Here is a 19,777-nt window from a genome sequence, read left to right as displayed (position 1 = left end):
ACCACCAGAGTAAGTAGTTACCTTCTGTGTATTTCCTTAAGTCATCTAGATAGCTTAGGCACATTACATTACACTTTTTATCAAGAATTTATTTTTTCAAGTTGGCTGCCCCCCACCAAATAATACACGGGTATACTGAAACATTTGGCAAACAGAAGAAGATAGAGGGGAATAAAAATCACCCCAGGGCCACTGTTGAAAGGATGTTAATGTGAATATTTTGGTGTATTTCTTCCCAGAATATTTATTTTTTCTTAATAATATCATGAGCTTTGAGAAATTTAGGTTCCTAAATGGCATAATTTGTAATAAATGTTGATTAGAGATTTTCTTTCTCAGTGCTTTTTTCTCCTTAGGACACAGCTATTTGGTTGTGATTCTCTCACAATATTATCTTTTTCTTATGTAGGAAAATTATTAAAGCAGTCTCGTTCTTTTAAAGTAATCAGAATTACAGTTCTTATTTATAAAAATGTTAATTCTGCATTATTGGTAGGATATGCATAACATGTGGGTAGTGGGAGTGATATATAATAAATCAGTTTTTAAGTGATTGAAAAACTTATATCAATCGTTTGCTAAGTTGAGCTGCCTTTTTTTCCCCCTAGCTATCTGAGCTAGGAGGCTCTGAAAATTAGAGGGTGAAATGGAAATACTGACAAATATTTAACCATAGCATAGCAATCTGTCACTATAATTTTCTTCAGAAATCAATGTTTTCATTTGTCCTGTAATGTCTGAAATTACTGCCAAAGCTAGAAGTGTGTTTTGCTTTCTCAGCAAAGTTCTTAAAAGAATATTGTCAGAGCCAACAATCTAGAATTATCATTACTCCTAAAATTGTCCTTTACCACTTTAGTTTGTTCTGTTCTCGTCTATAATTCCTTGGATTAATTTGCAGCTGTATCATATAAAGTAGTATTACGCCAAATTGTCCTTTTAAATAGTAGATTGTCTGGGAGATCCTTCATTTCCTTCCTTTTTCTTCCTTCTCCCCATTCCACCACTACTAATCAACAGCTAAGCAAAGACACAGGCTGCAGACTCACAATGCCTGACTGCATGTTTGTGCCAGCATGTTTGTGTGTCAGGGGAAGAATTTAATGAGCTTTTTCCTACTTTGAAGGCAGATTGTGGGAATTTCAGACTAAGAGTTTAATTTTAATGATTCAGGGAAACAATATTGCAAATAATGTTATCTTTACCCATATCATGAGTTCTCTGAACTGTATCTATAACACATAAATTCAGTACTTCAGTTTTGATTTTAAGTAATAAGGAAAGGGATAGACTACGAGAAGCTGTGTGCTAAATGTGCAATCATGAAATTCTTATTGAGTAATTTAGGCTTTTTCATGTAACAACTATTTAAAATTTGCCCTCTTTTTTAAAAGCTGCATAAATCTCAGATTTTTATAGGAGTGAATTTTTCTTTTCTAGGTAATTGGACAAAGGTTACAGTATTCTTATAGGGTGTTTTGTTAAATGCCTAAATTTGGAATTTGGAGCTTTTTTTTTTTTTTGACCATGCCATGCAGTTTATGGGATTTATTTATTTATTTTTGGCTGCATTGGGTCTTCGTTGCTGTGCACGGTCTTTCTCTAGTTGCGGCGAGCGGGGGCTGCTCTTTGTTGTGTCGCGCGGGCTTCTCACTGTGGTGGCTTCTCTTGTTATGGAGCACGGGCTCCAGGAGCACGGGCTTCAGTAGTTGTGGTGCGCAGGATCAGGAGTTGTGGCACACGGGCTTAGTTGATCTGTGGCATGTGGGATCTTCCTGGACCAGGGCTCAAACCAATGTCCCCTGCATTGGCAGGCAGATTCTTAACGACTGTGCCACCAGGAAAGCCCAGGAGCTTTTTATAAACACATTTTGAGGTCTGAACATTTCAGCAGAGTCTTAAAGTTGCGTAGAGCTGAGAGAGTCCATGTGAAAACACAATACAAAGCTTATTTCCTAAATATCTAGAAGTAGTAGATGTGTCTAAGGAGCTTTTTTTACATTGTAACATAGTTTTTGTGTAATATTTGAGAATCCATTAGATTGATAAGAGGATATCTGAAAGCTATTTGAGGTGACTTATTTTTATATATTGTATCTCCTGAATTTTAGGTCTGTTCCAAGAAAAAAACATGGCTGCAAAGGAGAAACTGGAGGCAGTGTTAAATGTGGCCCTGCGGGTGCCAAGCATCATGCTGTTGGATGTCCTATACAGATGGGATGTCAGCTCCTTCTTCCAGCAGATCCAGAGGAGTAGCCTGAATAACAATCCTCTTTTCCAGTATAAGTATTTGGCTCTCAATATGCATTATGTAGGTAAGTGTCTACAGCATCTTTCTTAAGCTTCTAGTGAGCATTCTGATTTATTTTATGTCTTTGAATATTTTTAAATTTGGGTAAAATGAAGTCCTTTTACATTGAGATGACAGTAATATAGTCGATGAATATGAATCTTGTTTATAGTCTTATTTGTCTTACAACTGCACATGAATTATTAGGGGTAGAGGAAAACAGACAGTGTTGGATTTATTTTACTGTATGAAACTAGAAGGCAGAAGAAAACATTTTATTTTTTAATTAACTTTTTTCTTCTAGGTTTATAAGATATAATTGTTGTACATAGAAGAAAACATTTTAGATTTAATATGAATAAAATAAATAACAGGAAATACCTTTCCAGGCATTTGGCCTTTTCTAATTTGTCATTATTTTGGGGTTTGGTAGTAATTCAGAAAGTAAGCTTTTTAAAATGCAGCATTTTTATTGTTCTAAAACATTAGTATCATTTGAAGATAAAGTATTCATTTCAGTTAAATGAAATATGGAAAATGATATTATAATATTAAAAAAGTAATCCTTGAAATATGATTGATATGATTTGGAGTTAGTGGTAGAAATAATGTGGAAAGAAATTAGAGTTAAAGGTTAAAGTAATTAAAGTCAAGAGATACAGGCAGGAAGCAGATAAAATCCATCTAGAATAAAAGTCATGATTCTTAATTTTTAGGTTAGTTTTTGTTTTATATGTAATAATAGCAACAATATATTTTCATTTAACGTTGCTGTTTTATAATTCAAGATGTGGTTTGAATGATGTCCTGTAGTGGTTTTATTAATATTTTTATTATTAGAATTGTCTGTCAACAAGTATATCTTTTCAAAATTTTTGAAGGTTATCTTTATAAAATTGTTAAGGGTTGTCCTGTCTCTATGAGACTTATTTTTATCTATAAAAGAACTTTCTGCGTTTCAGAGCTTAGCCCTGAGAACCCCTTACAGCTCTGAGAGATTACCAAGTAAGCCGTTGTGGGAAGGAGTATGGTGTAGTAGAAAAGACAGTGCACGAGAGGCAGGACATCTGGGTACAGTAAACTCATCTCTCTTAGTTGGCACTACCTTGGGGAAGTCTCTGAAATGAGAAGGTTCTTTTATGCTGCAAAACACTAATTCTCAGCCCTTTATTCAAGGCTTGTATGTTAGCCAATTTATGGAAAATAATTCCAGTCTGTAGAAGAACAGTTGGGTACTTGGCTTAGAGTTTTAGCTTGATCAGCTAAAGTAATTCGTACTGTGGTTTTAAAAATGTGGTTATCGGGGCTTCCCTGGTGACGCAGTGGTTGAGAGTCCGCCTGCCGATGCAGGGGACACGGGTTCGTGCCCCGGTACAGGAGGATCCTGCGTGCTATGGAGCGGCTGGGCCTGTGAGCCGTGGCCGCTGGGCCTGCGTGTCCAGAGCCTGTGCTCCGCAATGGGAGAGGCCGCAGCGGTGAGAGGCTCGCGTACCGAAAAAAAAAAAAAATGTGGTTATCATATGTATTATTTCTGAATAGATTGAAATATTTATTATAAAACAGCTGCCTAATAACCAGAAACATTAATTGCAGAAATTGTATGGGTCCTAGTACAGTTGCAGTTCATACTCACCAGCTTATAACTTTGGGAACTCAACTGAGCCTTCTTTTTTTTTTTTTTCTTAAGGAATTTATTTATTTATTTTAAAATACAGTTTTATGCAAATAAAAACAAAGGACAGATCATTGGCATTTCTGCCCTCCTTAAGGAAAGACATCAATACTTGTACAAGCTTACCCTCATTCAGATAGAATTTGGAGGCTTTCAATCGTCTTTTATTCTTATTTATTTATTTATTTTTCGTTGCTGCACGCGGGCTTTCCCTAATTGCGGAGAGCAGGGGCTACTCTTCCTTGCGATACGCGGGCTTCTCATTGCGGTGGCTTCTCGTGTTGTGGAGCACGGGCTCTAGGTGCACAGGCTCAGTAGTTGTGGCACACGGGCTTAGTTGCTCCACGGCATGTGGGGTCTTCCTGGACCAGGGCTTGAACCCGTGTCCCCTGCATTGGCAGGCAGATTCTTTTTTTTTTTTTTCTTTCCGTACGCGGGCCTCTCACTGTTGTGGCATCTCCCGTTGCGGAGCACAGGCTCCGGACGCGCAGGCTCAGCGGCCATGGCTCACGGGCCCAGCCGCTCCGTGGCATGTGGGATCTTCCCGGACCGGGGCACGAACCCGTGTCTCCTGCATCGGCAGGTGGACTCTCAACCACTGTGCCACCAGGGAAGCCCTGGCAGGCAGATTCTTAACCACTGCGCCACCAGGGAAGCCCCAATTGAGCCTCCTTAAATACACTTATTACATGCTATGGTGGAGTAAGCTCAGTGATTACATGAGTAGATATTCTCAGCTTGAACAGTTTTTTGGTTAGAGTAACCTCTGTGTCAGTATTATGTAGTGTTTATGTAATGTTCCAGTTTACAGAATTTCACCCTTAAATAAATTTTTTAAATTGGTAGTTTATGGTTCAAAAACCAAAAAGCATAAAAGGTACACAGTGAAAAGTGCCTTCCTCCTATCTCTGTTCTTCATCCACTAAGTTCTCACTTTGAGTCCCAACAAGTAGCTATTTTTATTTCCTTGTGTATAATTCTACAGATATTTTTATGCATGTATAAGTAAATATAAAGATATATTGATATATAAATGTAAATATAATATAGAAGTACAAATGTATATATTTCCCTTTTTAGTACAGATGATAGCATACTACTACTCTTCTGAAACTTTTAACTTAATGATGTATCATAGAGCCATAACTGCTGTTTTTAGATGTTTACTATTTTTTTTATGTTGACACTTTCTGTTCTGCCAAATCTTAAGATTCTGATGAACTGTTGAGGCCTCACTCTCCCCCCAGCCCTCCACTTCTGTTTCATAGTGGCATAGTACCCTTGTATGGCTGTACCGTAATTTATTGAACGAATTACTTCATTGGAGTAATTAAAATAAAAGATTAAAAATAAAGCTTTAGATAGCTTCTGTCTTCTGCTGTTTCGTTCAGTGTTGTACTAAATAATTTTGTATAGCCATCATTTCAACAAGTGCAAATATAGCCTTGGGATAAGTTATTAGAAGTGAAACTGCCGGGTTAAAGAGTATATATACATTTGTACTATTGATTGATACTGCTCTCCATAGGATTTTACTATTTTGTACCTCCACAAATGGTGGATGAGAGTTCCTGAAATCCTACATCATTATCAAAACAGAGTTATCAAACTTTAGTATTTGGCTGCTCAGTAAGTGAAAAATGGTTGTTTTTTTAATGTAGTATTAATTTGTCTTTCTCTTATGAGTGAGATTGAATTTATTCACGTGTTTTAAAAAAACGTGTATTTCCTCCTCCGAGAGTTGTCAGTACATGTCCCTTGCTCACTTTTCTATGGGTTTGTTAGCCTTTTCTTACCAATTTATGGAGTTTGGTATATATTAGGGAAATAAACCCTGTGTGATGAGTTGGAATTATATTTTCCAATTTCAGTTCTCTTGATTTTGCTTAAGATTTTTTTGACATGCAGACTTTGTTTTATGTGATTGAATTTATCATTTTTTTCTATAGCTTTTGGATTTTGAATCAATAAAAAAAGCCTTTTCTGTTTTTGAGTTTATAAAGAATTGTCATGTTTTATTGCATTATTTTTGTTTTTTCATTTTTTACATTTAAGTCTTTTGCTCCATTTAGAATTTATCTGCTTGTACAGTGTGTTTTATTCCATTTCTAAACTTTTTTTCTGTTTTTTTAGTTTCTTATTATTGAGGATTTAGATTATATTTTACTGTCTGATAGAATTAGTCTCTTCATTTTTCTTTATTTTCCTCTCTGAGTTTTTTGTTATTATTAGTTTCCTAAGGATTATCTAATAGTTTTCAGAATTATCTAATCTTGTTCCAAAAACAACCCTGTTGACCTCTTTGCTGAGATTGCAAACTATTAAAATTTTAAGTTAGGATGAAGAGAGAACTTAAGGATGCTAACTCTTCCTTAACACAGAGAGACTTGCTATGTTCAGATTTCTTCTGAGTCCTTCTGGAGTGTTTTAAAGTTTTCTTTATATAGGTCTTAGGCTTATTGTTAAGTTTGTTCCTAGGTATTTTATCTTTTTTATTACTATTATGAGTTTTTTTTCCCCTTTATAGCCTCTAATTGTTTGTTATTAAGAGCTTAAAAATCAAGGTGGGCAGTGTTAACATTTGTGTTTATGGAGTATAATTGCACCTTTGAACTTAGAAGCTTTCCAGTGTTGGTTCTGTCTGAGAACAGCAAAGAAAAGTGACTGTCCAAATGTAATTGGTGGAATGTTAACTATAGAACTGTTTTGCAGCATATAAGATATAAAAAGGGGACTAGAAATAATATTGAAAAGGAAGAATGGGGCCATTTGTGAAAAGCCCTGAATACAGATGTTAGGCATTGTACTTAATTTGGTAGCTAGTGATGGGTCAGTAAGGGATTTAGCGCAGGTGAGCTGCATCTTAAAGTTGATTAGGCAACGTTGTATAGGGTGATGGGTTGAGGAGGGGAGAAGCTGGAGGTCAGAAGACCAATTAGGATTCTAGGCACGAGGTAATGAGAGCCAGAGCTAGCACGGTAGCAGTAGCAAAGGCAAGAGTGGGTATGAGAATAGTTTTGTTGCAACTGCAGTCACTAAGATCATTAGTGACCTAACATGTAAAACTCAGACTTCATTTATATCCCTATTCTGCAGACCTTTCCATGTTTGTGAAGGTGTTGACCACTTTCTCTTTCTTGAAAATGTTTCTGGATTCTTCTAACTTATTGACCATTCCTTCTGACTGTTTTGCTGTATTTTTTTCTTTGGACTTCTTTAGTCTTGATATTCCAGAATTTGTGTTTAATTTTCATCTTCTGTTGTTTGGGTGATTTCACATAGTTTTGACTACAAATGTCTATCTACGTTTTTCACAGCTTTTTTGACCACCTTAGTCTATGGTAGTGTTCCTCCTCTTTGATCCCATGGTATCCAGTTCATACCTCCACCATAGCACTTATTGTGCTGAATTCTAAGGGTCCATATGCTCATCTATCTTCCTAGCTAGATTGTTAACTCCTTTAAGGTAGGATTGGGGTTGTCTATTATCTCAGTATTCCCAGTACTTAGCTAGTGCCTGATGCTGAATAAATGAGTTTCTAACTACTGTTAGATATCTCCACCTAAATATTCTACAGACACCTCAACTTATTACTGAACTCATCATCTTTACTTCAACTCAAACCTCTTCCTTCTTGTGTATTTCCTGTCTTAATAGCAAAGCCATCCTCTCAATGATCTAAGCTAAAAACATCAGAACCATCTTCACTTCCTTGTTCTCAACCACTTACCAGTAGATCACCACTAAGACCTATTTGAATATGTATCTCATAGCTGACCCTGCCAACTCTATATCCAAAGCTACTGTTTTATTCCATGTCCTCATTTTTCCCCCACTGATAAAATAATCCTTTAAATAGCAGAAATTTCTATATTTTGTTAGGAAGATTCATCAATGTTATTTTAAGCAGGTCATCATTTTTAAATACTGCTTTTTAATTATGCATTACTGTTGGGTTAGCTTCATCATTATCAATTTAGTTTGTTGTGTTCTGTTTGGATAATCCTATAGCAGGAATAGTGATGCATATTTGCATCAGCAGTAGTTTTGTATTTTTCAAATAATTAGATTATGTATACAGTTGACCCTTGAACTGTGCAGGTCCACTTATATGTGGATTTTTTCAGTAGATACGTACTACAGTACTGCATGATCCACAGTTGGTTGAATCCGTGGATGTGGAACTGTGGATACGGTGGGCCAACTGTAAAGTTACACTCAGGTTTTCTACTGAAGAGGAGGGGGAGGGGTTGGTGCTCCTAACCCCGGCATTGTTCAAGGATCAACTGTTTATTGTAGTTCGGATGATTTATTCCTACTCTTATATCAGCATAAGTATTCATAATCTCTCAAAAATCTTCTTGTGTGATATATTTTATTATCACAGAATTATTTTTTTACTGGAATGTGAAAATGGGGGTATAGGTGAGCCATAGCATTTTTGTTGTTTTTTGTTCTGTTTTCTTACCTCACCTAAATGATATCTAAAAGGATCTGAGAACGGTAGCCCAGGCTAAGCTCCTTATTATCATTTTTTAGTCTTTATACTGAGGCTTTAGCCACCAGTTCTATCAGCATCATCTCCCAGTACCCTCCCAATACTCTTTCTATTTACACCAGCATCTAGTCTAGCCTATAGAATTTACTGTCTCCTGAAAATATCCTTCATGCTTTCATGGCTTTTGGACCTGCTGTGTTCTTTTTTCTTAGAATGTTTCCCCCTTTTCTTAGCCTAGTAAAGATCCATTCATTCGTTGAGGTCCAGGTCAAACTTAATCACTTAACCATAGCCCTTCTAATTTTTGTTTAATAGAGCACCAGTAATGTATCATACTTATGTTCTTGGTTGTTTTTTCACTAGACTGTGAATCTTTTTTTTTTTCCTTTGGATTTTCCATGTCTAGGAATGCATATGGATCATACTTTACATATAATAATGTTGGTTGAATGACTGAATAATTGAAAGAATGAATGAAATGTGTATGTTCAATCTAGAGGATTTGGCAGCTCATTTTATGAGATGTGTAGGAGAAGGGAAAGATAATATATGGAAAGGAAAATGATAGTTCATTAAAAGTCAAGGATTTAAGGAAACGTTTCATGCAATAGACATATTAGAAAATCCTTCAGCCACAAACGGTAAAAATGCTTGCTAAATATAATAAACATCCTTTTAAATACTTATAAGGTCCTGTGAGATAGGGATTAACACAATTATTTGGGGGAAATTATTTTAAGAAGTGAAAAGCAAATAGAAATATGTATCTCTGGCTTCTGCTGGGTTGTTCTTGAAGTTAGGATGTGTGGGAAGTCTGTAGTCTCCAGCACCACTCCTGTTTCTTTAGCTTTAAGCATGATCGATTCAGCATGAGCGAGTCATTAGGTGCTAAGAAGGGACATCTGTGCCCTAATAAAGACTCATTCATAAGAGGAAAATAAACTAGGATCAGATTTTTGCAAGACATAGAATGTTACACTGAGAGGTTCAAAACTTTTGAAGGTTTTAGAGCAAGAGAGTTGTCTAAATGAAAGTGACAGTTTTGGGAATATTACCCTGGTAACAAAGCATAGGGTGGATAAGGCTGGGAAGAGACAAAGAAAAATAGCAATTAGTATCAATAAATTATTACATCACAGAGCGGATTAAGATGGGGCATAGGGACTGGAAAGGAGTGGTAACGTAAGAGATCTGTTGAGGAAGACTCAGTGGGACTGGGTGATAACAGGGGACTCAGGTTTGAATCAGTGAATGGGATTTAGGAGAGTGAAAGAGGGTGAGGTGAGCTAGCTTGTTGAGGGAGGAGGATGGGAGCTCAGTTTGTACTCATTGTATATGAGAACATTTAAATGGAGTAGATCTCAAGCATCATGAGCTACGAGGTGTCTACTTAGAATAGGAAATGATTAAGGTTTTTTGCTTATGTAGTGGGTTCTCAGAACGATTGTTGTGTCATCTGGAATGGTATATTTGAAACAAGAAAACAGATTCTTTGAGCTAGATACTTTATTTAGAGAATAGAAGTTGTTCAGGAACTAAATTTTCTATGTTCACTTGAGAGGGTGAAAAGAAAGTAGAGAGGAGGATTTAGAGGGTAAAAGGAAATCCACATCACAGAGCCAGAGAATAAGTTTTGAGGGTAATTGCTTCAGACGCTGGGACAAGGATTAAACTTGAGTCTTAGATTTGTCAAGTAGGTAATTGTTGACTTTCAAGTTTCTTTAGAGAAAAGAAAAGGGGATTTGTAGAGGATCTAAGGTTGTAAAGGGTAAAGAGGGAATACTAGAGGCTAGAAAATAGAGGCTTTGGTACAGATCATTTATAACATTTGTCAGCGGAATGAGAAAAATAGGTAATAGGAAAAGGAGAAATCAGTGTGGAGAGAAGTTTTTCTTTAAGACTGGGGAGAAGAGCCCTGCACATCCTTTGAAAAGAGAGGTGAGGATGGTGTCAGGGGAATGACTGAAGATATAGGAGGTAGAGGGTCCTTCGGAGTTGGAAAAATAAAACCTGAGTCACACAGAAGGCGCAGTCATAGAGAGGAACAGTAAGCCACTCAGTTCTTCTCGGACTAGAGAATGAGAGAAATGGCATAGAAGAAATAAGGAGACAAGGAAAGGGAGACGATGGAGGAATCCTCTGGTACCTTCGGGTGATATATGTGATTATAAAGTAGAAACATCTACAAAGGAAGTGAAAACTGCTTTATATTTTTAATAGAAAAATCCATACTGATTTTGCTGTCCTAAACTTGCTCTGGTAGTGAAGTAAAACACCTCAAAGTTGTTGAAACCTAATTGGGACGTAATTTACTTCAGGCTCTTTTTATTATTGTAGTTAACTGGAAGACTAACTTAGAATCGAATTTTATTGGTATCTCTCTTACCTTCTACTACAGGTTATATCTTAAGTGTTGTGCTACTAACCTTGCCCAGGCAGCATCTGGTTCAGCTTTACCTATATGTTTTGACTGCCTTGCTCCTCTATGCTGGACATCAAATCTCCAGGTAAGAACGTGAGCCGTTTTTGAAATGTATGACTGAGTTTAAAGTTTTCCTTTACCGGTAAAATACTTTTCATGAACACTGTTAAGAAACGGAGGCTTGGGTAGGTATCCAAAACAGATTTTTTTTGGATACTTGTTTTCTAAATGAATATTATCCTACAGGATTAATAGCCGGGGTTATGTCTCAAAATTTTTTTCTGCTTTTACAAACAATCTTACTATGAAATGGACCTTAAGGGTATGTTTACAAAGATACCCATGAGCTTTTCTTTATTACCTGAGAAAAGAATATCCAAAGACAGGCTATAGGAACTATTTAACAATTACGGACTTCATTACTTTCATCGTTTTAGGAAGTCGGTGTATGATGCATGAGTTATCAGCGTAAGGTGCAACCATGTATATAGTGGATGATTGATATAAATTATTTCATGAGGTTAATTGTATAGCTCAGAACTTCTGCCTCTTTAGAAGTATTGTCTGTTTGTCGGGCTTCCCTGGTGGCGCAGTGGTTGAGAGTCCGCCTGCCGATGCAGGGGACACGGGTTTGTGCCCCGGTCCGGGAAGATCCCACATGCCGCGGAGCGGCTGGGCCCGTGAGCCATGGCCGCTGGGCCTGCGCGTCCGGAGCCTGTGCTCCGCAATGGGAGAGGCCACAACAGTGAGAGGCCCGCATACCGCAAAAAAAAAAATAAAATAAAAAAATAGAAGTATTGTCTGTTTGTCTTGGTCTGCTGGTCCTAAATTTTAAGACTCTGGTCTGCCAATGAATATGAGCTTCTTACTTTGAAACATTAGTAAAATTGTTAATATTGTTAACAGTAAATGTAATGGGGTAGAATAAATTTTGTGGGTACAATATTTCTTTTGTTTTGATTGAAATGTATAACTGTTACAAAATGTACTCCCAATTCTAAGAAGCGTGGCAGTTACTTAGCATATATAACAAGATATAATTTTCTAGAGGTTTGAAACACAGATTTTGGTGTAGGTTTGAAATTTAATCTTAGAAATAGCATTTTTGTATTACTAGAACTGAATGGTTGACTTTTAAAAAACCTTTTTCCCCCTGATTATAAAATTATACTGTTCGCTGTAGGCCGTTTTTGGGAAATATAGAAAATTAAAAATTTAAAGGCAGTAGCAATCACCTGAAATTATACCACCCTGAGATAGACCTGTTGAGGTTCTGTTATTTCCTTCCAGTTTTTTAATACCTTTCACTTTTCACCACTTCATTGGGTACAAAAGAGGGACAATTACTAACAGTCGCTGACTCTTGGTCCCTCTTGCTGAAGCAGGACCTCCATCTTCCTTATTTCATCTAGTTATTTCCTGAAGTCCCCCAAGTATTTCCCAGAAACTCAGTCTTCTCACATTCCTCTCCTCTGTTCCTATCTGGTTGATTTCCTCTGCTCAAAATGGTACCTGGACGGTGGCGTCTTACTCTTTAACTTCTGCTGCTATCCTTGCCCAGGGTATGCTCTTGGATGTCAGAATTGCAAAATGTGGAGCTGCAAGAGCAGTGCTGCATGTTTGTAACTGTCACAGTGTTTGAAATCAAGCTGCTTTACTCTAGGCTTTTCTAATTTCGTGTCACACACGTATGTCCCTGTGTCTTAGCCTCCTTCACAGGAACAACTTGAGCCTTTTCCTACAGCATCTTTCTCCATAGAGCCTAGACTAGGAGTCCAAGGGCCAGCACTGACTCAGACAACAGGATATCCTTCCCATTCCAGGACCACCAGCCCCAAACCCTGACGCAGTCTGTTCCTGTGGCCTTACCCAGACACTTCTGAATCTCAGCTCAAGCTGGAGACACTAACCTATCTTAATTTATTCATTTTAGTGTGTAAAATGAGTGTTTGGGCACCTAAGAATGACATACTTTTGGAAGAATGGCTGGGGATTGGATAGGTTCAAATCCATGTTTCTCATTTACTGCTCTGTAACCTTAGTGTCACTTATCAGAAAGGTACATCTCAGTTTCTTCACCTGTAAAATGCTGATAATATTTTAAGGGGCTATTATAAAGATTCATTAAGATTAAGCATGTAAAACTCTTAGCACAATTCCTGACACATCGTAAGTGCTCAGTGAATTTTAACTTTCTTATGTCTTGCTTTTATTATGCAGCGATGTTTTGTGAGCATTTTCCTGTGTTGTTAGTCTTTAAAAAATGATTTTTTTTCATGGCAGGGTATTCCGTGGTATAGCTATATAATGCTAGCTTTTTAGAGTTGATAGGATTTTGATGATTAATCAAAGAAATCTGAAAGTTGAAGGTAGAGCTATTAAAATTGTTATTTTTATGTTATTATAATTCATGGTGAAAGAACAGTGAACCAGCACTTTCCCCTTACGGTTTTTTTTGTTTCCATGAAGTTTAGTGATGTAGTGATGGCTAAAACCTTGTAGCTCTATTTTTATCTGCAGTATTATCATCCAGGCTTTTCTAGAGAGATCAAAATTCTGTTATGTAGGGATAAAGGGGACCGTAACAGTGTCAGAGATAAAGAAAGCCTTTTTCTAACCATTTTTCTTTGCCAATTTCAGCGTTTTACTTTTAGTTTATAGGAATGTTTTTTCCAATATTTAAAGTTTGTTTTCATTATCAGAAAATTTATATTTATTTTAAACAGTAAAAAGAATTGTAATAAAATTTTACAGTGTGCAAAAACATTTCTTGTTTTTTATTTCATTTTGATCCTTCTTATAATCCTTTGAGATTTACAGATGAAAAAACTGAAATTGGCCAACATTTAGGAAGGCATGATCCCAGACTTTAACTTGAATCCAGGTTTTCGGATTCCTAGTTCAGTCCTGTTAGGGAAATAGCATGGTTAGTGGAAAGAAAATTAGTTTTAGAATCAGTAGGATATGAAGTAGTTTCCGTACTTAGTAAATATGTTACCCGGGCAAGTTGATTCTTCGAAACTGTGAAGTAAGACGATGCCTATCTTATGGAGTTAGTTTTGATGTTAAACTAACAAATTTCAAGTTATGGCATATTTTAGTATTTCTCTTTTTAGTATAATTTATACTACATGGTACTATCTCAAAAAGATTAGCAAAGATATGTTAATCCTTGAATTATTAATAAAATTCACGTTTAATAAATTTTGTCTTGAAGGTGTCTCATTTATAGACTATTAAGGCTGAATTTTTTAGTTTAAAAAGCATAAAGGTTCATATTTCATGTGGCAGCTTCCTAAACAAGTATCTTTTTAAAAAAATAACAGCTTTATTAAGATATAATTCACATACCTGTTTAAAGTGTACAGCTCAATGGTTTTGAATGTGTTCACAGAACTGTGTAAATCATCACCCCAATCAATTTTAGAACATTTTTATCACTCCAGAAAGGAACCCTGTATCCATCGGCAGTCACTTCCAGTTTCCTACCAATCCCTTTCCCCTAGCCCTATGCATGTCAGTCTTTTTTCTGTCTTTATGGATTGGCTTATTCTGGACATTTCATATACATTGAATTGTGTAGTATGTGATCCTTTGTGCCTAGCTTCTTTCACTTAGCATGTTTTCAAGGTTCATCCATGCTGTAGCATGTATCAGTACTTCATTTTTCTGTCCAGATCATATTTTGTTGTATGAATATAACACATTTTGTTTATCCATTCATCCATTGATGGACATTTGAGTTGTTTCTGCTATTTGGCTGATACGAATAACACTATGAACATCTGTGGGTTTTGTGTAGGTGTCCATTTTGTGTGTGTGGGGGTGCATATACCTTGGAGTGGAATTGCTGGATCATATAGGATCTATGTTTAAACTTTTGGGGAGCTACCAGACTATTTTCTAAAGTGGCTGCACTATTACATTTCCACCAGTAGTGTATGAGTGTTGCAGTTTCACCACATCCTTGCTAATACTTGTTGATATCTGTCTTTTTCAGTATAGCCATCATAGTAAGTGTGGAGTGATATTTCATTGAGCTTTTGATTTGCATTTCTCTGATGGCTAATGATGTTGAGCATGTTTTCATGTGTTCATTAACCATTTGTAAGTTTTCCTTGGAGAAATGTTTATTCAGATCCTTTGCCCATTATTTAATTGGGTTATTTGTCTTTTTTTAAAAATTGAGTTGTAGGAATTCTTTATATATTCTAGATACAAGTGCCTTCTCAGTTAAATGATTTGCAAATATTTTCCAGCATTCACTCCAGTCTAGTTACATCAAGGTAGAGTGTAGTATGGTCCTGAGAAGGAAAAGCAATACTTGGATAATTTAAATAATTAATTTGATACTTCACAAATTGGCTGTAAAAAAAGACATTTGCAAGTATTAATTCCTTATATTGAAAATTTCATAAACTCCTGAAAAGCTGGGTCTCTCTTTGCTTTAATTCATGTACAGGCATACCTTGTTTTATTGGGGTTCGCTTTGATTTGCAGATACTGCAGTTTGTTTTTACAAATTGAAGGTTTGTGGCAACCCTGCATCAAGCAAGTCCATCAGTGCCATTTTTCTAACAGCATTTGCTCACTTCATGATTCTGTCACATTTTGGTAATTCTTGCAGTGTTTCCAACTTTTTCATTATTATATTTGTTACGGTGATCTATGATCAGTGACCTTTGATGTTACTATTGTGATTATTTTAGGTCACCACAAACTGCACCCATATAAGATGGCAAACTTAATAAAATGCTCTGTGTTCCGACTGCTCCACTGACTGTCCATTTCCCATCTCTCTCCCTCTTCTTGGTCCTCCCTATTCCCTGAGACACAATAACATTGAAATTAGGCCAATTAATAACCCTACAGTGGTCTCTTAAGTGTTCAAGTAAAAGGAAGCGTCGTGTCTCACTTTAAATCAAAAGCTAGAAATTATTAAACTTAATGAGGAAGGCATGTCGAAAGCTGAGATAGGCTGAAAGCTAGGCCTCTTGTGCCAAACGCTTAGCCCAGTTGTGAATATAAAGGAAGGGTTCTTGAGGGAAATTAAAGTGCTACTTCAGTGAACACATGAATGATAAGAAAGCTAAACAGCTTTATTGCTGATATGGAGAAAGTTTCAGTGGTCTGGAGAGAAGATCAAACCAGCCACAACATTCCCTTAAACCAAAGCCTAACCCAGAGCAAGGCCCTAATTCTCTTCAATTCCATGAAGGCTGAGAGAGGTGAGGAAGCTGCCCAAAGAAAGTTTGAGGCTAGCAGAGGTTGGTTCATGAGGTTTAAGGAAAGAAACCATCTTCATCACATAAAAGTACAAGGTTAAGCAGCAAGTACTGATGTAGAAGCTGCAAAAAGTTATCCAGAAGATCTAGCTAAGATCATTTATTAAGGTGGCTACACTTAAGAACAGATTTTCAGTGTAGACAAAGCAATGTTATATTTATAAGAAAGAAGATGCAGTCTAGAACTTTTATAACTAGAGAGGTCAGTGGCTTCAAAGCTTCAAGGGAGAGGATGATTCCAGCCTCATGGATGACATTGAGGGGTTTAAGTCGTCAGTGGAGGAAGTCACTACAGCTGTGGTAGAAAAAGCAAGAGAACTAGAATTAGAAGTTGAGCCTAAAGATGTGACTGAAGTGCTGGAATCTAACAACAAAAACTGTAGCACATAAGTTGCTTCCTATGAATGAGCAAAGAAAGTGGTTTCTTGAGACAGAATCTACTCCTGGTGAAGATGCTGTGAAGAGTATTGAAATGACAACAAAGGATTTAGAATATTATATATTACATAAACTTAATTGATAAAGCAGCAACAGGATTTGAGAGAATTGATTTTAATTTTGAAAGAAGTTCTACTGCTGGTAAAATGCTATCAAACAGCATTGCATGCTACAGAGAAATCCTTCATGAAAGGAAGACTCAGTGTGGAACACTTCATTCTTGTCTTTTTGTTTTTTAACATCTTTATTGGAGTATAATTGCTTTACAACGGTGTGTTAGTTTCTGCTTTATAACAAAGTGAATCAGCCATACGTATACATATGTCCCCATATCCCCTCCCTCTTGCGTCTCCCTCCCACCCTCCCTATCCCACCCCTCTAGGTGGTCACAAAGCACCGAGCTGATCTCCCTGTGCTATGCAGCAGCTTCCCACTAGCCATCCATTTTACATTTGGTAGTGTATATATGTCAGTGCTACTCTCTCACTTCATCCCAGCTTCCCCTTCCCCCACCCAGTGCCCTCAAGGCTGTTCTCTACATCTGCGTCTTTATTCCTGCCCTGCCATTAGATTGATCAGTAGCACTTTCTGAAATTCCATATATATGTGTTAGCATACGGTATTTGTTTTTCTCTTTCTGACTTACTTCATTCTGTATGACAGATTCTAGGTCCATCCACCTCACTACAAATAACTCAATTTCGTTTCTTTTTATGGCTGAGTAATATTCCATTGTATATATGTGCCACATCTTTATCCATTCATCTGTCGATGGACACATAGGTTGCTTCCATGTCCTGGCTATTGTAAATAGAGCTGCAGTGAACATTGTGGTACATGATTCTTTTTGAATTATGGTTTTCTCAGGATATATGCCCAGTAGTGGGATTGCTGTGTCATATGGTAGTTCTATTTTTAGTTTTTTAAGGAACCTCCATACTGTTCTCCATAGTGGCTGTATCAATTTACATTCCCACCAACAGTGCAAGAGGGTTCCCTTTTCTCCACAGCCTCTCCAGCATTTATTGTTTGTAGATTTTTTGATGATGCCCATTCTTACCGGTATGAGGTGATACCTCATTGTAGTTTTGATTTGCATTTCTCTAATAATTAGTGATGTTGAGCATCCTTTCATGTGTTTGATGGCAATCTGTATATCTTTGGAGAAATGTCTGTTTAGATCTTCTGCCCATTTTTGGATGGGGTTGTTTGTTTTGTCGATATTGAGCTGCATGAGCGGCTTGTATATTTTGGAGATTAACCCTTTGTCAGTTGCTTTGTTTGCAAATATTTTCTCTGATTCTGAGGGTTGTCTTTTCATCTTGTTTATGATTTCCTTTGCTGTGCAAAAGCTTTAAAGTTTCATTAGGTCCCATTTGTTTATTTTTGTTTTTATTTCCATTTCTCTAGGAGGTGGGTCAAAAGGATCTTGCTGTGATTGATGTCATAGAATGTTCTGCCTATGTTTTCCTCTAAGAGTTTTATAGTGTCTGGTGTTACATTTAGGTCTTTCATCCATTTTGAATTTATTTTTGTGTATGGTGTTAGGGAGTCTTCTAATTTCATTCTTTTACATATAGGTGTCCAGTTTTCTCAGTACCACTTATTGAAGAGACTGTCTTTTCTCCATTGTATATTCTTGCCTTCTTTATCAAAGATAAGGTGACCATATGTGTGTGGGTTTATCTCTGGGCTTTCTATCCTGTTGATCTATATTTCTGTTTTTGTGCCAGTACCGTACTGTCTTGATTGCTGTAGCTTTGTAGTATAGTCTGAAGTCAGGGAGCCAGATTCCTCCAGCTCTGTTTTTCTTTCTCAAGATTGCTTTGGCTGTTCAGGGTCTTTTGTGTTTCCATACAAATTTTAAGATTTTTTTGTTCTAGTTCTGTGAAAAATGCCATTGGTAGTTTGATAGGGATTGCACTGAATCTGTAGATTGCTTTGGGTAGTAGAGTCATTTTCACAATGTTGATTCTTCCAATCCAAGAACATGGTATATCTCTCCACCTGTTTGTATCATCTTTAATTTCTTTCATCAGCGTCTTATAGTTTTCTGCATACAGGTCTTTTGTCTCCTTAGGTAGGTTTATTCGTAGGTATTTTATTCTTTTTGTTGCAGTGGTAAATGGGAGTGTTTCCTTAATTTCTCTTTCAGATTTTCCATCATTAGTGTATAGGAATACAAGAGATTTCTGTGCATTAATTTTGTATCCTGCTACTTTACCAAATTTATTGATTAGCTCTAACAGTTTTCTGGTTGCATCTTTAGGATTCTTTATGCATAGTATCATATCATCTGCAAAGAGTGACAGTTTTACTTCTTCTTTTCTGATTTGGATTCCTTTTATTTATTTTTTCTTCTCTGATTGCTGTGGCTAAAACTTCGAAAATTATGTTGAATAATAGTGGTGAGAGTGGGCAACCTTGTCTTGTTCCTGATCTTAGTGGAAACGGTTTCAGTTTTTCACCCTTGAGAAGGATGTTGGCTGTGGGCTTGTCATATATGGGCTTTATTACGTTGAGGTAAGTTCCCTCTATGCCTACTTTCTGGAGAGTTTTTGTCGTAAATGGGTGTTGAATTTTTTCGAAAGCTTTCTTTGCATCTATTGGGATGATCATATAGTTTTTCTCCTTCAATTTGTTAATATGGTGTATCACATTGATTGATTTGTGTATATTGAAGAATCCTTGCATTCCTGGGGTAAACCCCACTTGATCATGGTGTATGATCCTTTTAATGTGCTGTTGGGTTCTGTTTGCTAGTATTTTGTTGAGGATTTTGGCATCCATGTTCATCAGTGATATTGGCCTGTAGTTTTCTTTTTTTGTGACGTGTTTATCTGGTTTTGGTATTAGGGTGATGGTGGCCTTGTAGAATGAGTTTGGGAGTGTTCCTCCCTCTGCTATATTTTGGAAGAGTTTGAGAAGGATAGGTGTTAGCTCTTCTCTAAATGTTTGATAGAATTTGACTGTGAAGCCATCTGGTCTTGGGCTTTTGTTTGTTGGAAGATTTTTAATCACAGTCTCAGTTTCAGTGCTTGTGATTGTTCTGTTTATATTTCCTATTTCTTCCTGGTTCAGTCTCGGAAGGTTGTGCTTTTCTAAGAATTTGTCCATTTCTTCCAGATTGTCCATTTTATTGGCATATAGTTGCTTGTAGTAATCTCTTAT

At 36.7% G+C, this 19,777-nt stretch overlaps 1 protein-coding gene across 1 annotated transcript in view; it reads left to right on the top strand.

Moving 5' to 3' along the window:
• The first annotated feature begins 2,116 nt into the window (after window positions 1-2,116).
• The window catches only part of RNF145 (ring finger protein 145), a 55,573-nt gene continuing 37,912 nt past the window's right edge, over window positions 2,117-19,777 (top strand). Inside the window, exons 1-2 of the mRNA XM_079703114.1 lie at window positions 2,117-2,315; window positions 10,860-10,968. Of these exons, the coding sequence (XP_079559240.1) occupies window positions 2,132-2,315; window positions 10,860-10,968 (293 nt within the window). The 5' untranslated portion in view covers window positions 2,117-2,131. The remainder of the gene's footprint in view (window positions 2,316-10,859; window positions 10,969-19,777) is intronic.

This window comes from Hyperoodon ampullatus, assembly GCF_949752795.1.
Source record: "Hyperoodon ampullatus genome assembly, chromosome: 4".
In the NCBI taxonomy this organism is placed as follows: Eukaryota; Metazoa; Chordata; class Mammalia; order Artiodactyla; family Ziphiidae; genus Hyperoodon; species Hyperoodon ampullatus.
This window is presented reverse-complemented; position numbering and strand designations above follow the sequence as displayed.